The sequence below is a fragment of the Varroa jacobsoni genome, unplaced genomic scaffold, assembly GCF_002532875.2.
Source record: "Varroa jacobsoni isolate VJ856 unplaced genomic scaffold, vjacob_1.0 scaffold_74, whole genome shotgun sequence".
In the NCBI taxonomy this organism is placed as follows: domain Eukaryota; kingdom Metazoa; phylum Arthropoda; class Arachnida; order Mesostigmata; family Varroidae; genus Varroa; species Varroa jacobsoni.
The window spans coordinates 194,708-215,677 of record NW_019212976.1 but is presented as its reverse complement, the minus strand read 5'-3'; the positions used below and the strand labels follow the sequence as shown (position 1 = coordinate 215,677).

Sequence of the window (20,970 nt, the reverse complement as noted above, 5' to 3'; positions counted from 1 at the left end):
CATAAATGAGTGCACAAAAAAAAACGAAGTTTTGCATCCTTACTTAGCAATGTTGATGTTTATTTATGTCCCTAATCGCCACTTACCTTATTTTTGCTAGTGCACTTAACGTACAACTACTCATTATAAAATTAGCATCGATTTTGTCGTTAACTTTACGTATTTAGTCCTCATTTGAAAGATCTACCTTATTATAATAATCCTCTATGATGTAGGACATGTCTCGGTGAGCGATGTACCCATAGCACCGTGGGCAATTTTCGCTGCCAAACTCTTCATCGCCATTTTTTCGAAGGGGCTTCGAACAGCTCGCGTGACCTTAAATATCCTTCTGAGGGCATCTCGGACAGCTACGTCAACGGCTTGCGCTTGAGTTGTACCAGCTCCTTTTCCTAAAAGCTTGCGATCTGAATACACGCCAACGTAGTATAGTGACTCCAAAGTATTACGTCCCGCCTCGCCAATAATACGCGGCACGTATGCTGCATGCTTCTGTGTTTGAAGTATGGTATTGAGCAAGAAGGATACATCTTTTGGGTTCCATAAATCGAAAACATCCTTTCCACATAACCGAGTGAGAATATAACGACGACAAAATTCGTCCTTTTCCCGAACAGCAGAAAACAGAGCTAGAATAGAGCTGTACAATAATTCAGGCTCAACTTCCTCTCCGTGACCTAAAATATACAGGGACTAGCTTTAGCATATATCCAGAGGAAAGAATTTGGGTAGCAATGCTTGCATTATTCTTTTTATAAGACTACTTATTATATCTATACACCCCTTATTGTATCTCAGTACGGGCTTTGAATAGATAAAGCATTAGCCATTCGCTTACAAATTCACTGCCTTGGTTTAAGAATACAATAGTTGGAATTTTATCACAAGAGCTACATAGTGTATTTGGAAGTGGGAAAAACCTATCAAATAGAACAAATTGAATTTTATTTTCTATAGCGTATGCTATGATTCAGCGGGAAGCCAATACATAGAGCTTTCAAGTACTCTAAAGCATAGAAGGAATCTTTACAATTTTGCGAACAGCCAGTCTCCTTGAGCTTTGTTAGTTTTTTAAACGAAAGTGCGATATCTGCGACCTATAATTCCATATTATATTTTGACACGTTTATTAATAGTTCATATTCATCCGCTATTCAAAAAAGGCACCTTTTATCTAAACCGATGCACACCTTATAAAAACCTGTCCGTTTAAGGTATGGCACACTCAATACATAAATAGAATAATAGTTGGCAATCTTACCTGTCCTAAATACGAATGGTGCAAGACCCATTTGTGTTGCTACATCAACAAGAGTCTCACCACTGGTAAGGTACTCTAAAAGAGAATTCAGCGCTTGGCTCGGCAAAAATGGATAAGATTCTCTCAACTGGACACTGAGGATTTCACGGAGCTTCTCGTGGCCCTCTTGCGCCATGGCTATATTTGATCGAACCGGTTTGTAACCCAAGCCAAGCTCTTTCGTTCGCTGCACTTCTTGCTCAGCATACGCTTCGGTAACGAACGAATCTTTAATTTTTTCTGTTGGTTCAATGCCTAAACGGCGGCATAAACAGTTTATTTCACGACCAAAATCCCACTCAAGCAGTGCATTCCTGCGTGATAGACAGTAGAACCAAATATAAGAAATTAGGTAAATAAAGTGTATGTATATATACATATTTTTTTCAAAAAACTATAATCTTGAAAAACATATGTTGCAAATGGATGTTAAGTGCTTGCTCGTTCTATGGTGAATTATTCATTGTTATAAATTTCATCATTATAAATTGTTCGAAACATATTAAAATTATGCATTTGTCAATATATGAAGAAAAGACATTTAATTCTCACATGAATTGACGATATTGTTCCGCACACGTAATCCGTTCTTGTAATTAATGAAAAAAATAAGCTTAATTTTCTAATGTATGTTATGCATTAGCCAATTAAACTTGTTTTTATATATGCACGTTTTTTGTTGGATAATAAGTGAAGATAATACTACATTAGAGCATCTAATAATTAAAAGTTTCTCCACCTCACAGTTACTTAATCCATTATGATGCATTAAGCATCGCAATCATCTATGATTTTATATTAGTAGCTTATACGACACTATTAACTATTGATAGATTAAGAAAATTGTGTAATAGATTAAGAAATTTTGAAATCAAACTAATTTCAGCGTTGATGATAACAGTCGATAGCTGGAGGAACCGAACAAAAGAAGTGAAAACAAATTACACCAACCTCTGAGGTGAAATCCTTTCGCCAGCCAATTCCTGTCGTTTCTTCATCACATGTAGAGTGGGAATAAGGCTTTTGCGATAACCGCGCACTCCTAGGCAGCGGGCCAGGTCGAAGTTTGCATGCCGGAGCATCGTTTGAGTTTTGTACAAACTGTACATAAATACCTATGCACACACTTTTCTTGATGATCTGTAACGCCGAATAAAGATCCGCCAGGACGCTGGAGAAACGCTGTAGAACATTCGGCGCTATACGAAAGCCTGCTATGATGGGCTGTATGTAATCAAACATGGATCTATTCCGTCCATTTACATTTGTTCATTCAGCTCATTCAGATGCACGAATGAACGCACATCACCAACATGGTTGAAAACGTCGACGAGGAGTAAGTATCGGGCGATTAGAGAAGCGGCTATAACATTCCGAGCGATAAAACTTTTTCTTCCCAGATCGTATAAACAGTGCACTGAATCGAAAGCGCAATCAACAATAAAGTCTAATAATTGATGCTGTACGTTCGCCGTATACTCGTTCGCAGAAAGAAATGAAAAAAGTAATTTTGATTTCTGTCTCGGTCCTACTTCTTCTGTACGACAGGCCTTGCTACGGGAGTTATTTGCTACTAAATAGAGAATAAAAATTCTGTTATGCCACTTTATATCTGAGAATATCATTTCAATTATTCTAGTTACATAAATAACACGTCTTTGTAAAAGTAGTTTCCATCACATAAGGTAGTAGTATCACATAATAACTGTCATATATTTTGTATGTTGTTCGTTACTCGCCACATTATCTACGACAGGGCATTTGCTATGTTTATGCATTTACTATGGGCATTGCTTGTCGTCAAAAGCACCTTCGAAATGATCAGAAGTCAGAAATGTTTTCGACATTTTTCGTTCGACTTTTTCGACCTTCCCGCTAAAGAAACATTTGTCGTAGAAATCGACTGACAGCCTGATAGATTAAGATTCAGCTAGTTACGACACCGTCTTTTTTAAGTCCCTATTTTATTAAGGAGAGACCAGCTCAAATTCTTCTCACCTGCATTGTTCAGCTATTTCCCTGTTTTATGGAAGCGTCATTATAGTTATCGTTAGGTATCGCGATGTAAAAATACAAATAGAGTAAGATCCTGAAAGGTCGGTTGGGCGGCCATACAAGTTGAAGGGCACTTCGTAGCAAGCTAACTATACGCGTACGTGTACAAACTCAGCCTATTTACAATGTCGGGTAGTTTCAAATCGTCGAATTCTGCCTTCACGTATGTATGGTCCGGTAGATGAAGCTTTCTTCAAGTCATTCAACAGCAGAGGAACATTTTGATTAACTTCGTTGATCGTCAATTAGCTAAGGGGGGGCCGAATCAAGACCTTTAGCATATTCCACAGATTGAGGGTTGTGTAGGGCAAAAACATTTTGATATAATGTTCCCATTAAATCTTAAATATATTTCTTATGGGGACTGCTTCCTTTATAATATGTATCAAAAAATTTCAGCGCTCTATGTAAAACTTAAAGGAATAATACTTTTTATTTACTTAATACAATTAATTGTGCACGTTTATTTTAAGTTAATATCTTAATTATCTGTGTCACTAACGTTTTGTCTATAGCCTTTATTATGTGGTATATAATGAGAATTTTAGCGATTTATTGTTGTACTTCGCAACAATATTTTCAGAATGATAATAATATTACATCATTGTACGTGTCTGGGAGCCCATAGCATCAGTGTGCTGTCCACAAGAGGCCTTAAGGTATAAAAATGTGTGTAGAGTTGTGACTGGTTTATGTTCCTATAATTTAACTTTGGGCGCATACAACCCATTGTGTCAATATATAAGATTGTTTTAATTACTGGATAAATAAATACCATATTATGTGTTATTATCATACTTTTTACCCTTTTCATTATCGCAATACAGTGTGCTGATGGAGCATAATAGTCGTTGTGGGTCATGAGTATTCCTACTGAAAGCTATCTCGTTTACTGTACTATACTAACTTCCATCTACGGTGCCAATCAATTTTACGGTGAGCGTGCCGCTTACACACTTGCTAACTTAAGACTTCCAGTTGCACTAAGGTTGAGGTTGCCCATGGTTCATGTATCCTTGATATTTACACTAGTTCTGCGCTTCGTTGCGTCTCGTGAATTTTCTAGGTAACGAAGCAGACCCTAGGGGCGTAGGTACAATTACGATGATAGCGATTACTGCACTCAATTCACTGTAGTCCAACATTCAGATTATATCGCACTGTAACACAAGGAATGCGCGCCCTCATCTTTCTACTTAATGTGATATATAGGAGTAATAATTTTCGAAGTCGTATATATCTTATCATGCGAATTATTTTTACGCTGGCCATACAGCCCGTGGCATAAGCCTTTAAAATATACCACCTCTGTATCTACGTGAATCAGGCATTAGTGACCTTTTCTAGAGGAGGAAGGCTTAGTTTTTGTTTCGGCAGTGCTTACAATGATGATGATGCAGAAAAAGCAGGATATGGTGTTATTTGGTAGAGGGAAACACTGTCATTTTTATTAAAACTTTTATATCGATTAAAGTGTCAAGCGCTTAGCGTATTGATTCCTAAGATCCCTGAAATGATTGTTAAATGTTCAAAGTTCGAAACATTTTTTCTAGAAGGTAATTTTATGAAGCATTAAAGATTTTTGTAAAAGACTATTTGTGATAACATGTTAAACTCTTTAGTGTCGTGTTCTGAAGAAACGTGTGCAGCTGTGAGGTTCTCTCAAGGTGGTTCGTGGCAATAGTTGTGGCAGTCATCGACGCCTCTCTCGTCGCCTCTAGACTGAACAATGAACGATCTGGTCAGTAGACGAAGTTGAACTTATCAAACGACCACCTTTTTATTTTGAATTTATAAATACATCAAATCGGACAACTCATTTTTTGGTAACAACTATAAACTTAAATATACATGAATAATTCACAAAAGCGATAATGCTCTGTATATTAAATACAACACTCAGAAACCATATTCAAGTAGAAAGAAAAGTAATGAAATACTTGATGCAACCAAGCCTTCTGCTTCGCCCGAGTGGAGAAACTCGCGTGACCGTTTGTTTCCTATCAAGATCACTCCACTAATTCAAACTTCTCCGCAAATACTGCAGATACCAAGATAGAACGTGTTCCGAAGAGAAGACAAGGCTTAAAGATAGAAGTAAAATATCGTTTAAACGACGCAGGCCGTATGAGTAAAGATTTGTAAAAACGAAAGGAAAACAAGAATAATAAATTCATTGATAAGTTTTGATTCCGACCTGTATCAAAATAATATTAGCACTAACGCAGACTTTCTTTTCCTAACCCTTTTAATTAGCTTGAATGAAGTTCGCTGTGTATTTCTGTGTTTGTCTGAATCAATTCAGGCGGTCACTCCTTTAACTTTAATTGGTTATAAAACCTAAACCGCGTTTGCAATAAATATTCTCAATAATGGTTGATGCCTTCATGTTTTTGCCTGAACACTAACTGACGTAGATTTGAAATGGGATTTGTGTTTAAAAATATGATATTTTGAAATCTCACCTCGTACCCCATGACAAAGTTGTAGAATCATTAGTGCCAGATGCCGAGTAAAAAGATCCATGCATTGTCAGTGTTGTCAGCAATTATCCAACTTTTGGTGTATTCGAAACTTCTTTTATGTCACTGTCAGTGAAATACCTTTTAACCATGTTACAAGGCGTATTATTCTATAATATTGCCCGACACCATGGTCTACTTATTAATCACAACCTGCTTTGATCGATCGTTCTAACCCACTAACAAATGGCCGACCGACATGAGATAAGAAGTTCTGAAATTGAAGCAACGAATATAATTGTTTTATTGATGTTTAATAAATTTTCATTTCACGCAAGTGCGCAATGAAAAATCAAAGTATTAGCTCTCTCCATTTTTTTTAGATTACTTCTTTTTTTTTCTTTTATTTACCTCTCTAGCTTACGCGCGAAATAAGCATGTACGCACACAAATTTCACCTTTTTAGAACTATTTGGTATTTAGATCGTTTCAATTCAGGTTTACATGATCTATATTTTCATGGGGTGTGAAAAATGCCTTATTCTTTTTAGCTCTTGGTAGTATTTTTAGTTATTATATTAATTTTTGATAAAGTAAATGCACGCCAAATTCTTTACAACGACTAAGATCTAGTTGCTTCTTACCGCAAAGTGTTATAAGAATCGGTGATGATGATCGCTGTTTTTAGTCGGAGCCTTACCTCGACTGCATAATCCGTCTTAATGCAATCAATGTGACCGAAATTCAATCCAAAGATGGTTATTAAATCGATGCGCAGCTGACTTCGCAAAGGTTGGCTTTTTCATAATGTCTGTGTTTTTCAAATTCATTAGTTACCATTTTACAGCCGAACTATCAGCCCGGTTTTAGTCTTCCGTAACCTGGACTTCATGACCGAATGAATCGCTTGGACAACGAAGAAACATCATATCCCTGGATTGCCTGTGTGTTTTTTTGTAGATTTGTGTGCGAACGCCAGAAAGTGGCGATATTCATGGTGCCGTCGCTGTATACCGAAATTGACCTAAAATTGATCTCTACTATAGAAGTTTACCGTTTGCTCGAAGCAAAATTACTGACAACTCCAATATTTATGATTCTGTATAGCATATGTCGCACTAAGCGAAGACCTTGTAGCTAAACGGTCTAGCTGTTCGCTTTTTGTCGCATTATTTTACTGTCGCCGCCATTATTACGTACCCTGTAAACGAACATGACTTACTTATAAATTACAAGCTTTCACCATTAAAAATCTCTCTGCTCGTTAATGGGAGTTTTTTTCTACCTAACTGTGCTATGCTACGAAAAACTTCCTCATTCGACGACCCTTTATGCTCGAAATGCGCCAGACCGAAACCATTCTGACTCAGTTCACTGCGACTGCCGTTACCGCGCGGTTGTTGTTGAGCCTGTGCTGCGAAAGGCTCACTAGGCTCTTATGTCCAGATGAGCGAGAGAGTCTCAGTCAATAAGGAAGCGGCGATAGTAACGCACGAGAGCGTGGCACAGGCCGGAGTTCGCGAGTGAGGCGATGGCGGCGACAGCGGCTAACTAATGACGATGGCAGTGGCTGTTTGATCGTTCAGGCAGAGGGTGAGGGGTGGCTGTGTGGCTGCTGCTGTGGTGGAACAGCGGACGGCACTGGCTGAAATGGCTGCCTGGCACGTATACTCTTTGCACTGCTATCTAGTGTAAGTGCCGTGCGTCACTCTGAATAGGAGGTAGCAACGGAGGCGGCCGTGACAGCCGCTAGAGGCAGTACTGTCGTCCTCATCGTCGTTGTTGTCTCCTTCTGGTTGTTTGTCCTTTTGCTGACTGCAGCTGACTGCTTAAAGAAGTGGAAGCGGTGGCAGTTTTTCGGGTTTTGTTTGCGTCGTCACTGCGACTCCAAGTTATAAGTCAATAGTGTGTTGAATGTAGTGATTGACGTCTGCAGTTACGTGAACAACGAAGTGCGACGTGGACCAGCGAGTAATTCGTTTTTCGCATAAGCAAAAGACATTTGACCGTTTTGGTTCGTATTGCACTACTAGCTGTGTTGTGAGGCGGACAGACGAAGGAAATTTTCACCATAATTTTGACTTCGTGCGCATCTATACAATTGTCGAACGAAGAACATGGAGGGCGACGGCAGTGGAAACGGATTCGTAAGTGTTTGCCTTGACATAGTTAAGAAATAGTGATGGGTTCCCTTGGATAGGTCGTAAGCTCAGTATTCAGAGGCTCAACGCGTATTTGATAGACAGCAGCGACCAGTTTCTGCCCGCCAGTTTGATTGGGAATAACTTCTGCAAGCACTAGTACCCTCGCGCATTACATAGAATTGGGCCAACTTTCTGCCGACTCATTCAGTGCAGTAATTGCTCATTGCGCGGATGCACCAACCAATTTGTATCGTTGAAAATACTTGTCCTTCTTCAAATATAAATAATAGGGGTGTCAGGATGTGAACACCCAAGGTGGCCCTCCTTCAAAGGACAAACTGTGCGTTCGCGCTTCAATCCCATCGGTAAAAGAAGAAGTGTAACTAAGTCAGGATTGGTGGGACTTGTCGTCCTGCTGCTAAAGACAGTGCCTATAAGAGCTTGATGTGCGCAGTTGCTGAGCGTGGACCGCGCCCTACGGAAGCGCTACTACACCCCTGGTGCGCGCTTATTTGAGCATTAGCACTATGTTAGGTGGAAAATAGCTTATTAGAGAGGCACTATGGTCCGGAATCGATAGGGGCATTGAACGTCGTGTTGTTTCATATGCTGTAAGGTAGCACACTGTGGGAGCGTACATACAAAACCCGTTCTAGGGTCAATTAAAACAATGCGCGAAATACAACAGCAAGGGTGGCTACTTTCAATATGCTGTTATCGTATGGGGAAAAGGAGTCATATAGGGTAAAAGCAAATCAGACTTAGAAAACTTTTGTATAACGACGTGCAAGTGTGTTGCAAGAGTCGAAGTCCTTACCAGTCGTTATATGTCCAGCAGTGGGCAAAAATAAGTAGTAAGCTTTTTTATTCAGCTTCAGGTATGTGTTCTCTAAGACTCCGTTCTTTTCTATCAGTTCTCAGTTTATCAAAATTCATATGTAGAATAATAGTATTCAGATACGTTTTAGTACCTGACTAGTTTATATCTTCAATGTCGAATTGAAATATCAAAAGGTTTCTGCCTTATTAATAACTTTTTTAATGCTTGGTTTATCCATGTTTTCTCGAATTCTCAAAGCTGAACTTTTACATATCCTAATGTTTTAATGACGGAAATGGTCATTGATTTACCAGTTTTTCCCTTTCCAATACCATAGCTAAGCCAATTAAGGTGCGTTTGAATATTTAACATTAGACGTATAACAACTGCCTTAAAAAGCAGTAACTATTTAGAGAAGACAATGGAGGAGTTGATTACGAAAACAGGATTTTGGACGTTGTTAATATTTATCGTTTCTACTTGTATGCAGCGTGTCTCTATATTGGTTAATGGTGCGAGCGATGTTGGGGACGATCAACGATAGATATAATACGCGGTCACCACGATTAACCAGCCACATCGCCTTAGCTGCCTGCGAAACCTGACGGATATTACTCAAACAGACGTTTCCGTTCGTAAGCGAGATTTCTTGTACCAATAGTAAAAAGAAAAGGAAAAGAATGCTACGTCCGTTTTGACAGAGAAATGGTTATTATCACAGACTAGTTGGGCGCTTCGGTAGCAGCCATGATGATGATAGAAGAAAGGAGGAGGAGGAGGGGTAGAGCCTTGAATTTATGTTTATTAGTGGGACGTTGCTTTGTCTGTCTTCTGCTGCTTATTACGGCCGGACACCGAATCATTTATCCGCTACAACGGATATAAAAGATTGGCCGAAGGGAAAAGAATTTCTGTTTAGTCATGCATTTCCTCATCGGATATCAAGAGCCTATGTAGTTCGTTTTTTTGCTATAGACATATGAAATAGCTCTATCAATACATGCATAATATTTGAATGGCTGAGCCTCTGACGCCACGGACTGCTGGTACAAACCCCGTTAATGACATATAGTAAATAAGTATGATTAAATAAAAGGAACATAATATTCGAATTTCGTTCGTCCTGCCATTTGCTTCAATGCAAAACATTTATATTTTCGAAGTAATAATCGAAGTAAATAATTCGAAATAATAATAATGTGTAGCCAGTACTGTTTTTACTCACTAGTTTATGGAAGTTTAAACTTATATGTGTACGTCCGTTACACAAAAAACTAGGATGAACCAGTAAATTTACGTGTGCATTGCATATTCATGCAAATTAAGGCTTTAAAGAAGCGTTGATGGGCATGAGTAGCATAGAGAAGCCAAGCATACCTAAATGACAGTTATCAATGCAATTAACTAATTAATAATGCAAATGCATTTTTGAGAACAGAGGCGGCGATTGATTTTACTATGTCTATACCCGCATGGCTTTTTGATTTATTTGCCCGTCATATGAGTATCCGATATGAGCCAACTGACAAATTGTCGGGAAACACGTCAAACACTATACACATAGTCATAATCGATGGCTACTTCATAACACTTTGGTATATACATTTGAACTTAAAAAATTGGTAGCAAAAGCAAAGTAAACACCGAATCTTAGGTCGTTGGTGGGTTATTATTCGTTTTATTCGTTCTTCGTTTTCTGGTTATCGTGTTTGCATTTTGGCTTGTTTGTTATAATTTAAGTTGCACCTTACTTTGTGTGCTATAATGTTTGTACTCTTTTATGTTTTAAGGACGCTCCTAAAGTCTCACAGGAAATCATTTCCCCTTTGCAGGATTCGGGGGCGGCAGCCCTCAAGAAGCGCCTCGAACCCTGGCGTGAAATCGCTTTACTGGTGCAAAGGCTGCTCACCTGGGAAAAGCCACTCTTCCCTGCGATCATTACGGGCGTAACCACTCTGCTCTATCTGTGAGTTAAACTATACAAAACCTACTTTCACATTGATGACATTAAGGTACTCATCGTACTGGCTATTACACGCATGAAACTGTCCTGCAATACGACTGATGACGTTAATACGTTCGGTGATGTACCATAGCCGCACCAATAGCAACATGGCGACACAGAGCTGGCAGTATTCATCGGGTTCGTGGTAAAAAGTGGTGTTGTACCTCTAGATGAGCCGAATAAGACGCTGCTTAAAGCATTAATAAAGATCTGGACTGATACAAATGAAATAAAAGGATTTTAATAAACAGAAAAAAACAGCCATGCTGTTTTTGTGTGCTCATTCTGTGCATTTACACCATAATAAATATTATATACCTAGTGATGATTCGTGCGATTTCTGCTTTTGCAGGATTCTCTACTGTATGGATATGTCGAATCTGACACTGTTCCCACTTCTCGTTGCATTCGTGCTTATTTCGGACGTTGTTGTACCATTCATTGCACCGAAGGTATGGTCTTTTGTAAGAAACGATTCAGTTAAGTTATGTTTACGAACTAAACGTGTTTGAATGATATTACAAAATATAAATTTTTTATGTTATTAAATAAGAGTTTCGTGGTAATATACAAAAGAAAAAATGTCAAGTGTATTTTTGATTTTTGCACTTAGTATACCTTTCTTGAAGTAGTGCTATCATTATGCAGGTAACGGCACTCATTCGTTTATGAGTTGAATCAGTAGTCAAAAAATTACTATAATCGACTTATATTTTGATAGGTGTTTGACCCTGCGAAGTGGGGTGCTGCACAGGAAAACCAGTTTGAAGAAATCTGCGACGTAAGTTTATTTATTAAATGAACAAGGATTATTCAACAGGTATCTCCACGATATTCTGTTTTTGTGTGAACCTAGTGACTTATTCATCAGGCTAACGGAGGTTATTTACCTACTTTTAATATACCTCTATTATTTATTTATTAGATTCTTGAATTACATAATCATTACGTAGTACCGATTAAAAAAAAAGTTCAGGATTACCAGAAAAAAAGTAGAGTGACGTCAAATTCAATAACATTTCAAGTTTACCTGATTTCTCGTTTTAGACCATTGCAAAGGGACTTCGTGACCTTACCAACGTGGGCTACCAGATTTGTCAGTCAAGGGAGAACTCCCCCAGAATAGTAAGTAGTGTTGGCCAATTTTTTTGTACATTGGTTGAATACGAAAAATGGGTCTTAAGAATACTTATTTTCATATAAAACCAACGAGTATCTATCTAAATTATTTCCTTTTAAGTAACAACTCTAACAGGAATTAATTATAGACGTTTTCTATCTAACTAACACGAGAGTTATGGAAGGTTTTAGTTTTTGAGAACTGCTTAGTCAGTATTATTTCAAAACCACCTATAAAGTCGGCGCTAGTTGAGTTGGCATTATCTGGTTTCCTTTATTAAGACCGAAGTTTCAGTGTAGCAATGAATGTAGGATCGATTTACTGCGGCCACACCTCTAGTAACCTAGCAGATCTATTTTGAAGCAACTGAAGTTTTTCACTCCAAATATGAAGTACGTATAAATAGACTTACTTGAACTGTATCTAGCTTATAATTAGCGTTTGTAACTGGCACCCTGATTGCTAACCGCATTGTGGAAAGTGACTAACGGTGATTGACCTTTTATTGTCTGTTTATGTACTCTCGTTTCAGTTTTTGGTTTGCTCTTTAGGAGTACTATTCTTTCTATCATGGCTGGGATCTGTCCTGAATGGATTCTTCGCTGCATGGGTCCTTACCCTATTTGCTTTACTTGCGCCTGGCCTCAAACAGAACGGCGTACTTGATAAAGCTATCCAATTTGTCATGACTAAGGCCAAACTGCATTAAAGCACTCGTGAAACTACGTATGCGTCCCTTATGTATTCGATGTTTGAGAACGGTCGATGTTCATTATGCCCAAATTTACATCTGCGCTGCTGCTGAAACTATCCCCTATTTTCCTTTCCTAAGGAACTAGCGGAAAGCTTGGTCGATGCCATCTGATATGCTTCTCTGATATAGAAAATGTTAGTCAACTTTGTAGGTGAACAGCGGGTATAAAAGCATAAACAAAATTCAACCTTGTGACAACGTCAGCATTATGCGTTGCACTGAATCATTATTTCCTCTACTGGACTCTTAGAAGAAGCGAAGAAAATGACCCAGACATTTTTATCATTGTGGGCTCTAATATTTGAAAGTAATCAGAATTATACATAGTACAATATGATTGACTTGTCTGTTGGCTTATCCGATATTAGGTTAAAACTACACAGGATACAAAAAACATGCAAAGAAAGAATAAAACTGCTGTGAGGCTGAATACGCACACCAGGTGGGGAAGTCATTGTTACTGCTACTAATAATATAGAAATCTACTATATTCGAAGATGGCGGTGATAGTTATATTGATGTAAGACATACACATAAATATTGACACATATAATACATGTACTCTATCTGCGCCTATTTCACGATATTTACACTTTTTGGACATAATAGGTTTATACCAGACTGTAGGCGAAGAGACTTATCAAGGAGAAAGATAAAAGGTAAAAACTTGAGACGTCATGAGGAAAGCTGATGATATAAGGAAGAGTCACCACAGATGGGATGGATATCGTCTGGTGAAAGACAAGCAATATAATATCTATACCATAGTTAACATCAGACTAGATGGATAGGACTACAAATAAACCGCGGGCAATACGGCAATATGATAAAAAGCGGCGTTGTCAACTATACGCCTTAATATACACATCACGACGTGTCCCTAGATTAGCAAAAGCGATACGAAAAAATTGACCTCCCTGAGCTTGAATATCGACACGGAAATAAGGACAGCCAACTAAATACAAAACTACGAGCACTGAGGACAAATTTGATTATCTCTATGAATTAATTAGACCATAGATAGCATCAGCAGCAGCAGCAGCAGTAGTACGGCTGAAAGAAATATTCGGATCTTTTTAAATATTGAGCATGCTAATATTTTTATTACTATCATCATCATTGTTATCATCACAATAATTATTATGCATAGTTTCTCTTATCCGACATTGTTAGGAACTTTGAGTAGAATCATAGAATAATTCTCTTGTGTTGTCTGCACTGAGACTAATCCATCCATGTTATTACGAACATCACGGCTAATGCTTGCTTATTACGCTCTTACTAGCTCGAATTGACCCTATTCTTCTGGTTGAGAGACCTTTTACAACACTGGAGCAGAATTACGCTACAACTGAAAATATCGTACACAACAATAGTAATGTTTTACTTTTATATGCGCATGCTAGGCAATATTACATCTCAACATACGCAGATATGAGCTCAGATAAAAAAAAGTCCAGGGCAGAATAATCGCTTGTTAACAATATACAAATCCTACGCGAGTTATTGACTATTTCCTTATGAAGTAAACTGGCAGTTTCAAATTCGGAGACTCAAAGTTTAGGGACGGATTTTATTCGCTGGAAGCACTTTGCGCTTAAAATCCCTGTTATACTCTAATAATAATGCATAAAAAAACAATAGACAGATGTAGTTGCAATGGCATTCTTTATCCACAACTCGTCGAAAAGGGAAATCGGTGTAAACGTACGTTTCGCCTCGCAAAATTATTGATGATTTAGTTCAAGAGGTTTTGGCTGCTGATTGCTAAATATTGCACCAAAGCTGCAAAATAATGGTGATGGTGGTGAGGATAATGACTTTTATGCTCACTGGGTTGATGACGTAAATTGCCAGCAGAGCCGTTAGCGTCGTTGATTGATGCTCAAAAATTTATGATGCTGAAAAAGACAATTGCCAAAAGTTGTCCAGTCTATACTAGATGTGTGTGCTTGATTGATATGAGACGCTGTCTGTGTCGGTGCTCGAGGTGTGTTGCTTTAGTTAAAGGAAGAGAGCGATGAGCGGTTAAATATTAATGACATAATCTTCGAAAAATGTCCACGTACGTTACGACAGAGCGACCCATATTACGAAATTCAGAAACTGAGGAGGTGGGCAAAACCTAAAGTGACTCATCATAATACCCAGAGAAAGGGAAATAATTAATTATGAGGAATCGATACTTCTCAAATATAAAACAAACAGAGGATCCAAAAATATACGCAGCTTAATAGTCCGGGTGACGACGATAATTCTCTTTTATAATTATTATGTAAATTTTATAGAGACACCTCAGTTGTTCTAAATCTTGACTACTGCATGAGTATTCGTAATACATGTTGCTACCGTCCGAACGGCTGTGTCTCTTCATTTGACGGAAGCAAAGCAAAACATTTTTGAACTAGAAAGCGCAAGCAGCTACAACAGCAGCAGCAAAAACAACAAGCAATATCTAAAATACGAATACTTACATGGGTGTTTATACATACATATATATATATATATATATATATATATATATATATATATAGGAGTCGACAAGATCATTTAGCGCAGCAGGATGCACATTTTAGTTAAAAGAAAAAGGCAGCAGTTTAAATTCATCAAAATCTGATAAGCCAAAATTACCTGTTCGCTTTTTCAAAGAACAATCATTTGTTAGTATTATCAAACATAACATTCCATTAAAATTATTTAGCGTTTTGGCCTTTGTCCCGTGTTTTTGGTTTGTTTCATGATAGCGCAACTTGTTATTAAAGGCGCTTTATGACAAATTGAATAAAATTAGCAGTCAGGGAGCGCACCCGACCGTGTATCTCGAAAATGTTTACATTCCATATATAAGCATATTTTCTTTTTTTTTGTTGTTACATATATTTGCTTTTTTTCATGCCCTGCCCTCAAAACCCCATCCAAAATGTTACATTTTCTTTTTATTTGGTTGTTAATGCATCATGTTCCGCTTTGATTATCGCGTTGTCAATTCTGTGCGCATATAACTACAGTCATTCATTATCGAATAAGTATATCCTTTTTTCAAGTTCCAATCTGGATCAATCAGTCACCGGAATAAGTGTTATCACCAATAATTGCGCAATTGCTGTATATCAATCGTCTGATCGATCCATGCATCCATACATGTCAGGATTTTTTAAAAAACACAGACTTCCATACATTATTTGACTGTTCTTTAGGCGGACAGATAACGCCTAAGAGAAAGGTTAAAAAAATAAATAATTGGGTTCACTACTAACCCTCCTACAAAATTTTAAAGAAATGCGAACTTCTCACAAGCTTATATTTCTAAAAACATTTTAGGTTGCCCCCTTCCCTACATTCGTACGATTAACGTGTGGCACAGGATACCTATCCTTTTTTCAAAGAACTTGCATTAGAAGCGAGTTAATTTAAGCGTTCAGTAGTCAACTGACTTCGTAATGTGACAACTGGCCGTGGTGTGTATCTCTGTCTGTGTTCTATTAAGGAAACTGGCCGAAAAAAATATTTTTAGAAAATGATACTCACGCCGTAATAAATGGAAAAAAATGGAACGAAAGGGAGTCTTGGACGAAAAAAAAGGTTGAGTGTTATTGATATTCTTATTGTTACTGCTACAACTCTTTAATTTGTTTATAATTTCAACCAAAGACTCGCGCTTAGTGGCAGCGACTTAGGGTATCAAACCTATTATTGTAGGAAGAACGTTATAGGCATACCTACATCATACCGTAAACAGGATCAGAATTAAATCAATCCTTCCGTTGAAGACATTAGATTCTTCTGCTAAGCGCATAGCTTAGCTCTCATGGCAATATGTATCTACTTATATCTTATTGTTATTATAATTATTATAATAGATATAATATACAGGACTGAATGACCTATTTCTTTGAATAACCTGAAATAGTCTGATTTCGTTATTAGATGATTTTAACTAATAAAAAGAAAAACATGCAGATAATTTTATTATTTGTCGGTTTTCTTCATTTATGGGTAGTTGGTATGCGAAGAAAAATAGTACAAAAAGTAAAAACTCTTTGATTCAAAAAATTTAAAAAAGATGTTCTCCACACCGGGATGGTCAGATGGTTCTACCGGTCTACCTGACAATTTGAAATTATGAAGGGTTATATTTTAGGTTTCGTATAAATGGCGGAGGCTGAACCCCCAAATTATGTACCAAACAGTAATTATTATCAGTCTAGCGCATGCTATTGTATCATGCATGTTAAATAATGTCCCAATATTTGATACGCACCTCAATGAAAATTTGCTACTACTGTTTTAATATAACGTCGTTTTGGATTAATTATTTGACATAATCAATCGATCGTAATTGCAGGTTATTGTGTTTATATTAATTAGTGATTATTCTTATTTAGATACGAATTAGATGAAAATGCACACTTCTGTTGACCAACTATATCTTCAGTAAGATAGTTCACATCAGTGAAACGGGACGCCGGCATCTACAATATGCAATACAACGCTCACAATCTATCTATTAAGCATTTGCCATTTTAAAGTAAAAACGCATATTTTTAGTGATTTTCATTTACTTCGACAGCGGTTTCATTTACGTAGAAGTACCAGCATTAGCATTCTCCAGTTTATACATACATGAAGGTTTGCATTACTTTTTCAATGCTTTTGTCATTTTTTTCAACATTTTACATATAGAGATGCGTATACATCTCATGTGTTAATGCGAAGTCAATGTACCAATGTATATTGCTCTCATGTATGCGTGGGTGTATGTTTGTCTGTTTTCTATACGTGTGAGAAGTCTCCATCTTGAGTTTTTAAACAGGCTAAGAGGAGATATCATGAAGATCGTATTGCTCTCATATTATTAGAGAAACGCGTTGTTACTAATAAAACGCAACCACGTAACTTATTTTCATAGCTATTTATTAGAACACCGCTTCTGTTTCAGGATAGCCATGTCTGGTGACTAGCCATACAATTTTTATGTAACTGCTCATTTTTTAAGAGGACGGGTAACAGAATACTACACCAACATCGACTCACTAGGGCAATTTCGTTACTGACGACTCGTCGAATTATTTTTTCTCCTAATTGAAAATAGTACAATGCTTGCTTATGACGGTGATAAAGTGTGGTATTGGGTGATGACGATTTCACCATCCGTATATAAGTGTCAACTTTATTTATTAGTCAAGCCCATGAGCTCATAGCTCGAAGCGGGCAGATGTCTTACGGTAAAACTGACACGAGCGGCTCCCAGCCTGTTCATTATCTTTATGATGGTTCTTTATAATAAGGTAGGTATGCATAAATAGTATTTACGACAGATACTGCACAAAGCCTTCATCGACAACAACAACAATGCTGCCTTCATTCTTCCTTTCAGCTTTTTCAGTAATTCGTAGTCACCCAGCCAAAATAATAACACGTTTTTTTTTTAGCTGTTATTGTTAGCTGTATGTGTTATCGTATCGGCACATGTTTGTGTAGGGGAGTGTGTCACAGCTATTCAGTTTTTTTACATATTTCATTATCGCTTCCTGTGTCGGCGCTATTGACTATTATAATTGCTGTTAAGGAGAGTTGCTTAGTATTCTCATATTTTTTGCGATCTATTCGTCAGCTCGTTAAAGAGCTCCGTTTTATAATTCCATAGCTTTTGTTTGTAAATTTTTGGCCACTCGCTCTCCCTGTGCTCTCTCACTCACGTTCACACAAGATTTTTCACGGTAATCTGCACTCGCTCATTCAACATACTACTTATTCGTTTTCGTGGTGTTCATGTTCTTATTCAGCCTTTCGACCGCGCGGAATCCATAATAAACGATCCGAGGCAACGCGTCTTAAATGAGTTGCTGCACCTTCTAGTGGCCCATTTTAGTTATCTAATTCAAAGTATATGTGGACATTTCAACCAATAATCAGGACTGAACTTGTGCGAATGAACCACATTCGGACTCGTTTTTTTACACACATTTGCTTATGCCATCAGTATGGTTGAGGATAATAATAATAATAGAGAGTTACACGCTGATAAAAATGACGAAATCACGAAGTAAGGGGAAAACGACTAAATCGCACTGCATTATCTGGTGTTGTATGCACAGCAATGATATTAGCCTGCGTATTCCCCCACCGACCCAAACCCCTTGCAAAGCCCAGCGCCAAAACTTCTGCTTTACAGTTTCAAAGTCTTTCAAATCCTGATTCAACATCTGCGCCGTACATGTTTTCATCAGAGAACGCAATGTAAAGGAAGAAATCTTCTTCATGATGTTCCTAAAATAAAAAAGATCAAAAGGTACAAAAAGACTTAAGAACGCGACGAAGTATACATCTAAATATAAGAGATTAGGAGATCAACGTACAGAACGAATAAGATATACGCTGTTCTGATAGCAATCAATATTACCAATCCATACAAAAAGAAAGTAGAAAATGCATGTGATTATCACACTCAGAAGTTATATGCTAAAGAAAGAAACGATCTGAACGAACCTGATAGAGCGCACCCATTGTTGTCGAGGTCGGAGCAATGGTATTGTTAACGAAGAAGAACAGTGCGTCCTCCGCTCGTAACTGGATACGTTTGCGGATAAGTAGGTAGAACTGTCCTACGCAAAGGTCAGACGGGACGAGGTACTTCTTCTTGTCTAGGTTACTGATACGACTCTTAGGAGCTTTTTCTACGATCACCTATAACGGAAACATGCTTATGTGTTAGTTGCTACGAAGAACACAAATATTTGCACATCAAATTGGTCTACCTTTTTCATGTATGCTTCCCTCGTTCACTACAATTGCTCCACTAATGCATAAATAACAAAGATTACTCTAAATGAAAATGATTGTTTAGCATGCCCACGTGTTCATGCGTTCATGAGCTGTACAGATGATAGATATCATCATCAGGAATATTATTCAATGGATTAACACCTTGACACAAACGGTGAGGGAAATGTCACATGCAAAGAAACCTTGTGTTGCATATATCACATACTAACTGGTGGAACGCAGGTGTACTACGCTTATGAAACCACCCGTACATCTTTCGCGCATAATACACTATTTCACTTCGCTAAAGGTTAAGAGATCTTGTGATCTGTAATTTCATGAACTATGGTACATTTGTTACAAAAATTATTTACTCTAAACGACCTGATTTGTAAGATCAATTTGGTTCAACTGGGAGAGGGTGTGAGCATTGAGCTTCTCAAATCACGATGATGCGGGGCGCAGAGCAATCGTTAGTACCCCTACAAACATTTGTTAATCCATAATATACCAATCAGAATTGCTAATATGACGAAACATAATGAAGACCTTTACCGGTATCGGCGATGTTGAACTTCTACGTTTCTCGTGTGGCAGGAGTTGAAATGCACTTCTCCGCAAGCATAAGAAACCGGCCACCTCTAGAGCGTGAAATGAACACCGCGAAAAATTACCTAATACGTAACATTTTTCAAAGAACGAACGCCCGCAAGTACTAACGACACGTGGTCCACTAAATTGAATTACATGAAACTCTTTAATTAAACGGAAATCTGAATGAAATCTGTTCATGGTTACAGGATAATTCGGCCATAACTTCCTGGGCAAGATGTGTACAATACTAGTATCGGCTCAGCTATCAATTGTAGAAGCGACTTGACGTGATAAAAGAGCCGATAGAAGAACAGAATGGAGACAGTCAGTTGATTAAACCGCGACAGTCTATTCCGTGTGATCATCGGTTCGCATTACTGTCTACGAATAATGGTGACCGCCAACGAATACATTTTTTCGGTCTAAATAGTAGTCAATGTCTAGGCGGAATTTATCTAACGAATAAGGTACTGAAGTCACTGCGAGTGAATTGATTAATCTAGATTCAATGCCAGTTCTTTTCGTCATTTAGGTAACCATCGCAGAAATAGCAAAGCAGAAGACCATTAGCAAGCGATATTCAAATGTATTCATATATATGCTACTGGTGCTGCCTCTGCTAGTCGCAGTAGAGACTAGTAATGCTGAGAGCAATCGTCGTGGCATACTCAGTCAGTGCCTGGCTCGCAAGCCAGAAATTCATCACAGCAGTGCAGGGAAGGGACCATAATGCGATGACTGCTGCGCAAAGCTGCCGGCCAAATAGAAAGATGTGGCCAGCACAACCAGGAGCAGCGGCATCTGCTTGCTTCATTGCTGCTCTTTCTACAGTTAGCTCTTTATAATCAACACACGAACCGTCACATGCAACTTTTCTGCACCAATTATGCTAAAAGCAAAGCTCAGCCCCACATGCAGAGTCGTACAGGAATAAAAAAACTAGCAAAGAAG

General features: G+C 38.0%; 3 protein-coding genes across 5 annotated transcripts; 1 reads left to right on the top strand and 2 right to left on the bottom strand.

Annotated features, from left to right (window-relative positions):
• Positions 1-29: 29 nt before the first annotated feature.
• mRpL44 (mitochondrial ribosomal protein L44) lies at positions 30-2,831 on the bottom strand. Its single transcript, XM_022837140.2, has 3 exons — positions 2,252-2,831; positions 1,262-1,614; positions 30-677 (listed from the first exon to the last, which is right to left on the bottom strand). Exons 1-3 carry the CDS (start codon positions 2,407-2,409, stop codon positions 205-207), a joined length of 984 nt encoding a protein of 327 aa, XP_022692875.1. The 5' UTR covers positions 2,410-2,831; the 3' UTR covers positions 30-204.
• Positions 2,832-7,444: 4,613 nt separating this feature from the next.
• Positions 7,445-20,964, top strand: Arl6IP1 (ADP-ribosylation factor-like 6 interacting protein 1). Of its 3 annotated transcripts, none has more exons than XM_022837524.2 (6): positions 7,445-7,964; positions 10,593-10,747; positions 11,139-11,238; positions 11,508-11,567; positions 11,834-11,911; positions 20,226-20,964. In XM_022837524.2, the coding sequence occupies exons 1-6, from the start codon at positions 7,935-7,937 to the stop codon at positions 20,268-20,270; spliced, it is 468 nt and encodes a 155-aa protein (XP_022693259.1). In that variant the 5' UTR covers positions 7,445-7,934; the 3' UTR covers positions 20,271-20,964. The 3 variants fall into 3 exon arrangements, with proteins under 3 accessions (XP_022693259.1, XP_022693243.1, XP_022693251.1); XM_022837508.2 differs by lacking the exon at positions 20,226-20,964 and adding an exon at positions 12,439-16,632 and having other exon boundaries at positions 7,486-7,964; XM_022837516.2 differs by lacking the exon at positions 20,226-20,964 and adding an exon at positions 12,439-16,632 and having other exon boundaries at positions 7,489-7,964; positions 10,614-10,747.
• Positions 17,202-19,347, bottom strand: LOC111262906 (gamma-aminobutyric acid receptor-associated protein; the record flags this gene model as incomplete). Its single annotated transcript, XM_022837537.2, is given in 2 exon segments — positions 17,202-18,930; positions 19,150-19,347. Coding segments are annotated over 2 exon segments (291 nt in total), but the record flags the coding sequence as incomplete, so codon positions are not given.
• Positions 20,965-20,970: the final 6 nt, after the last annotated feature.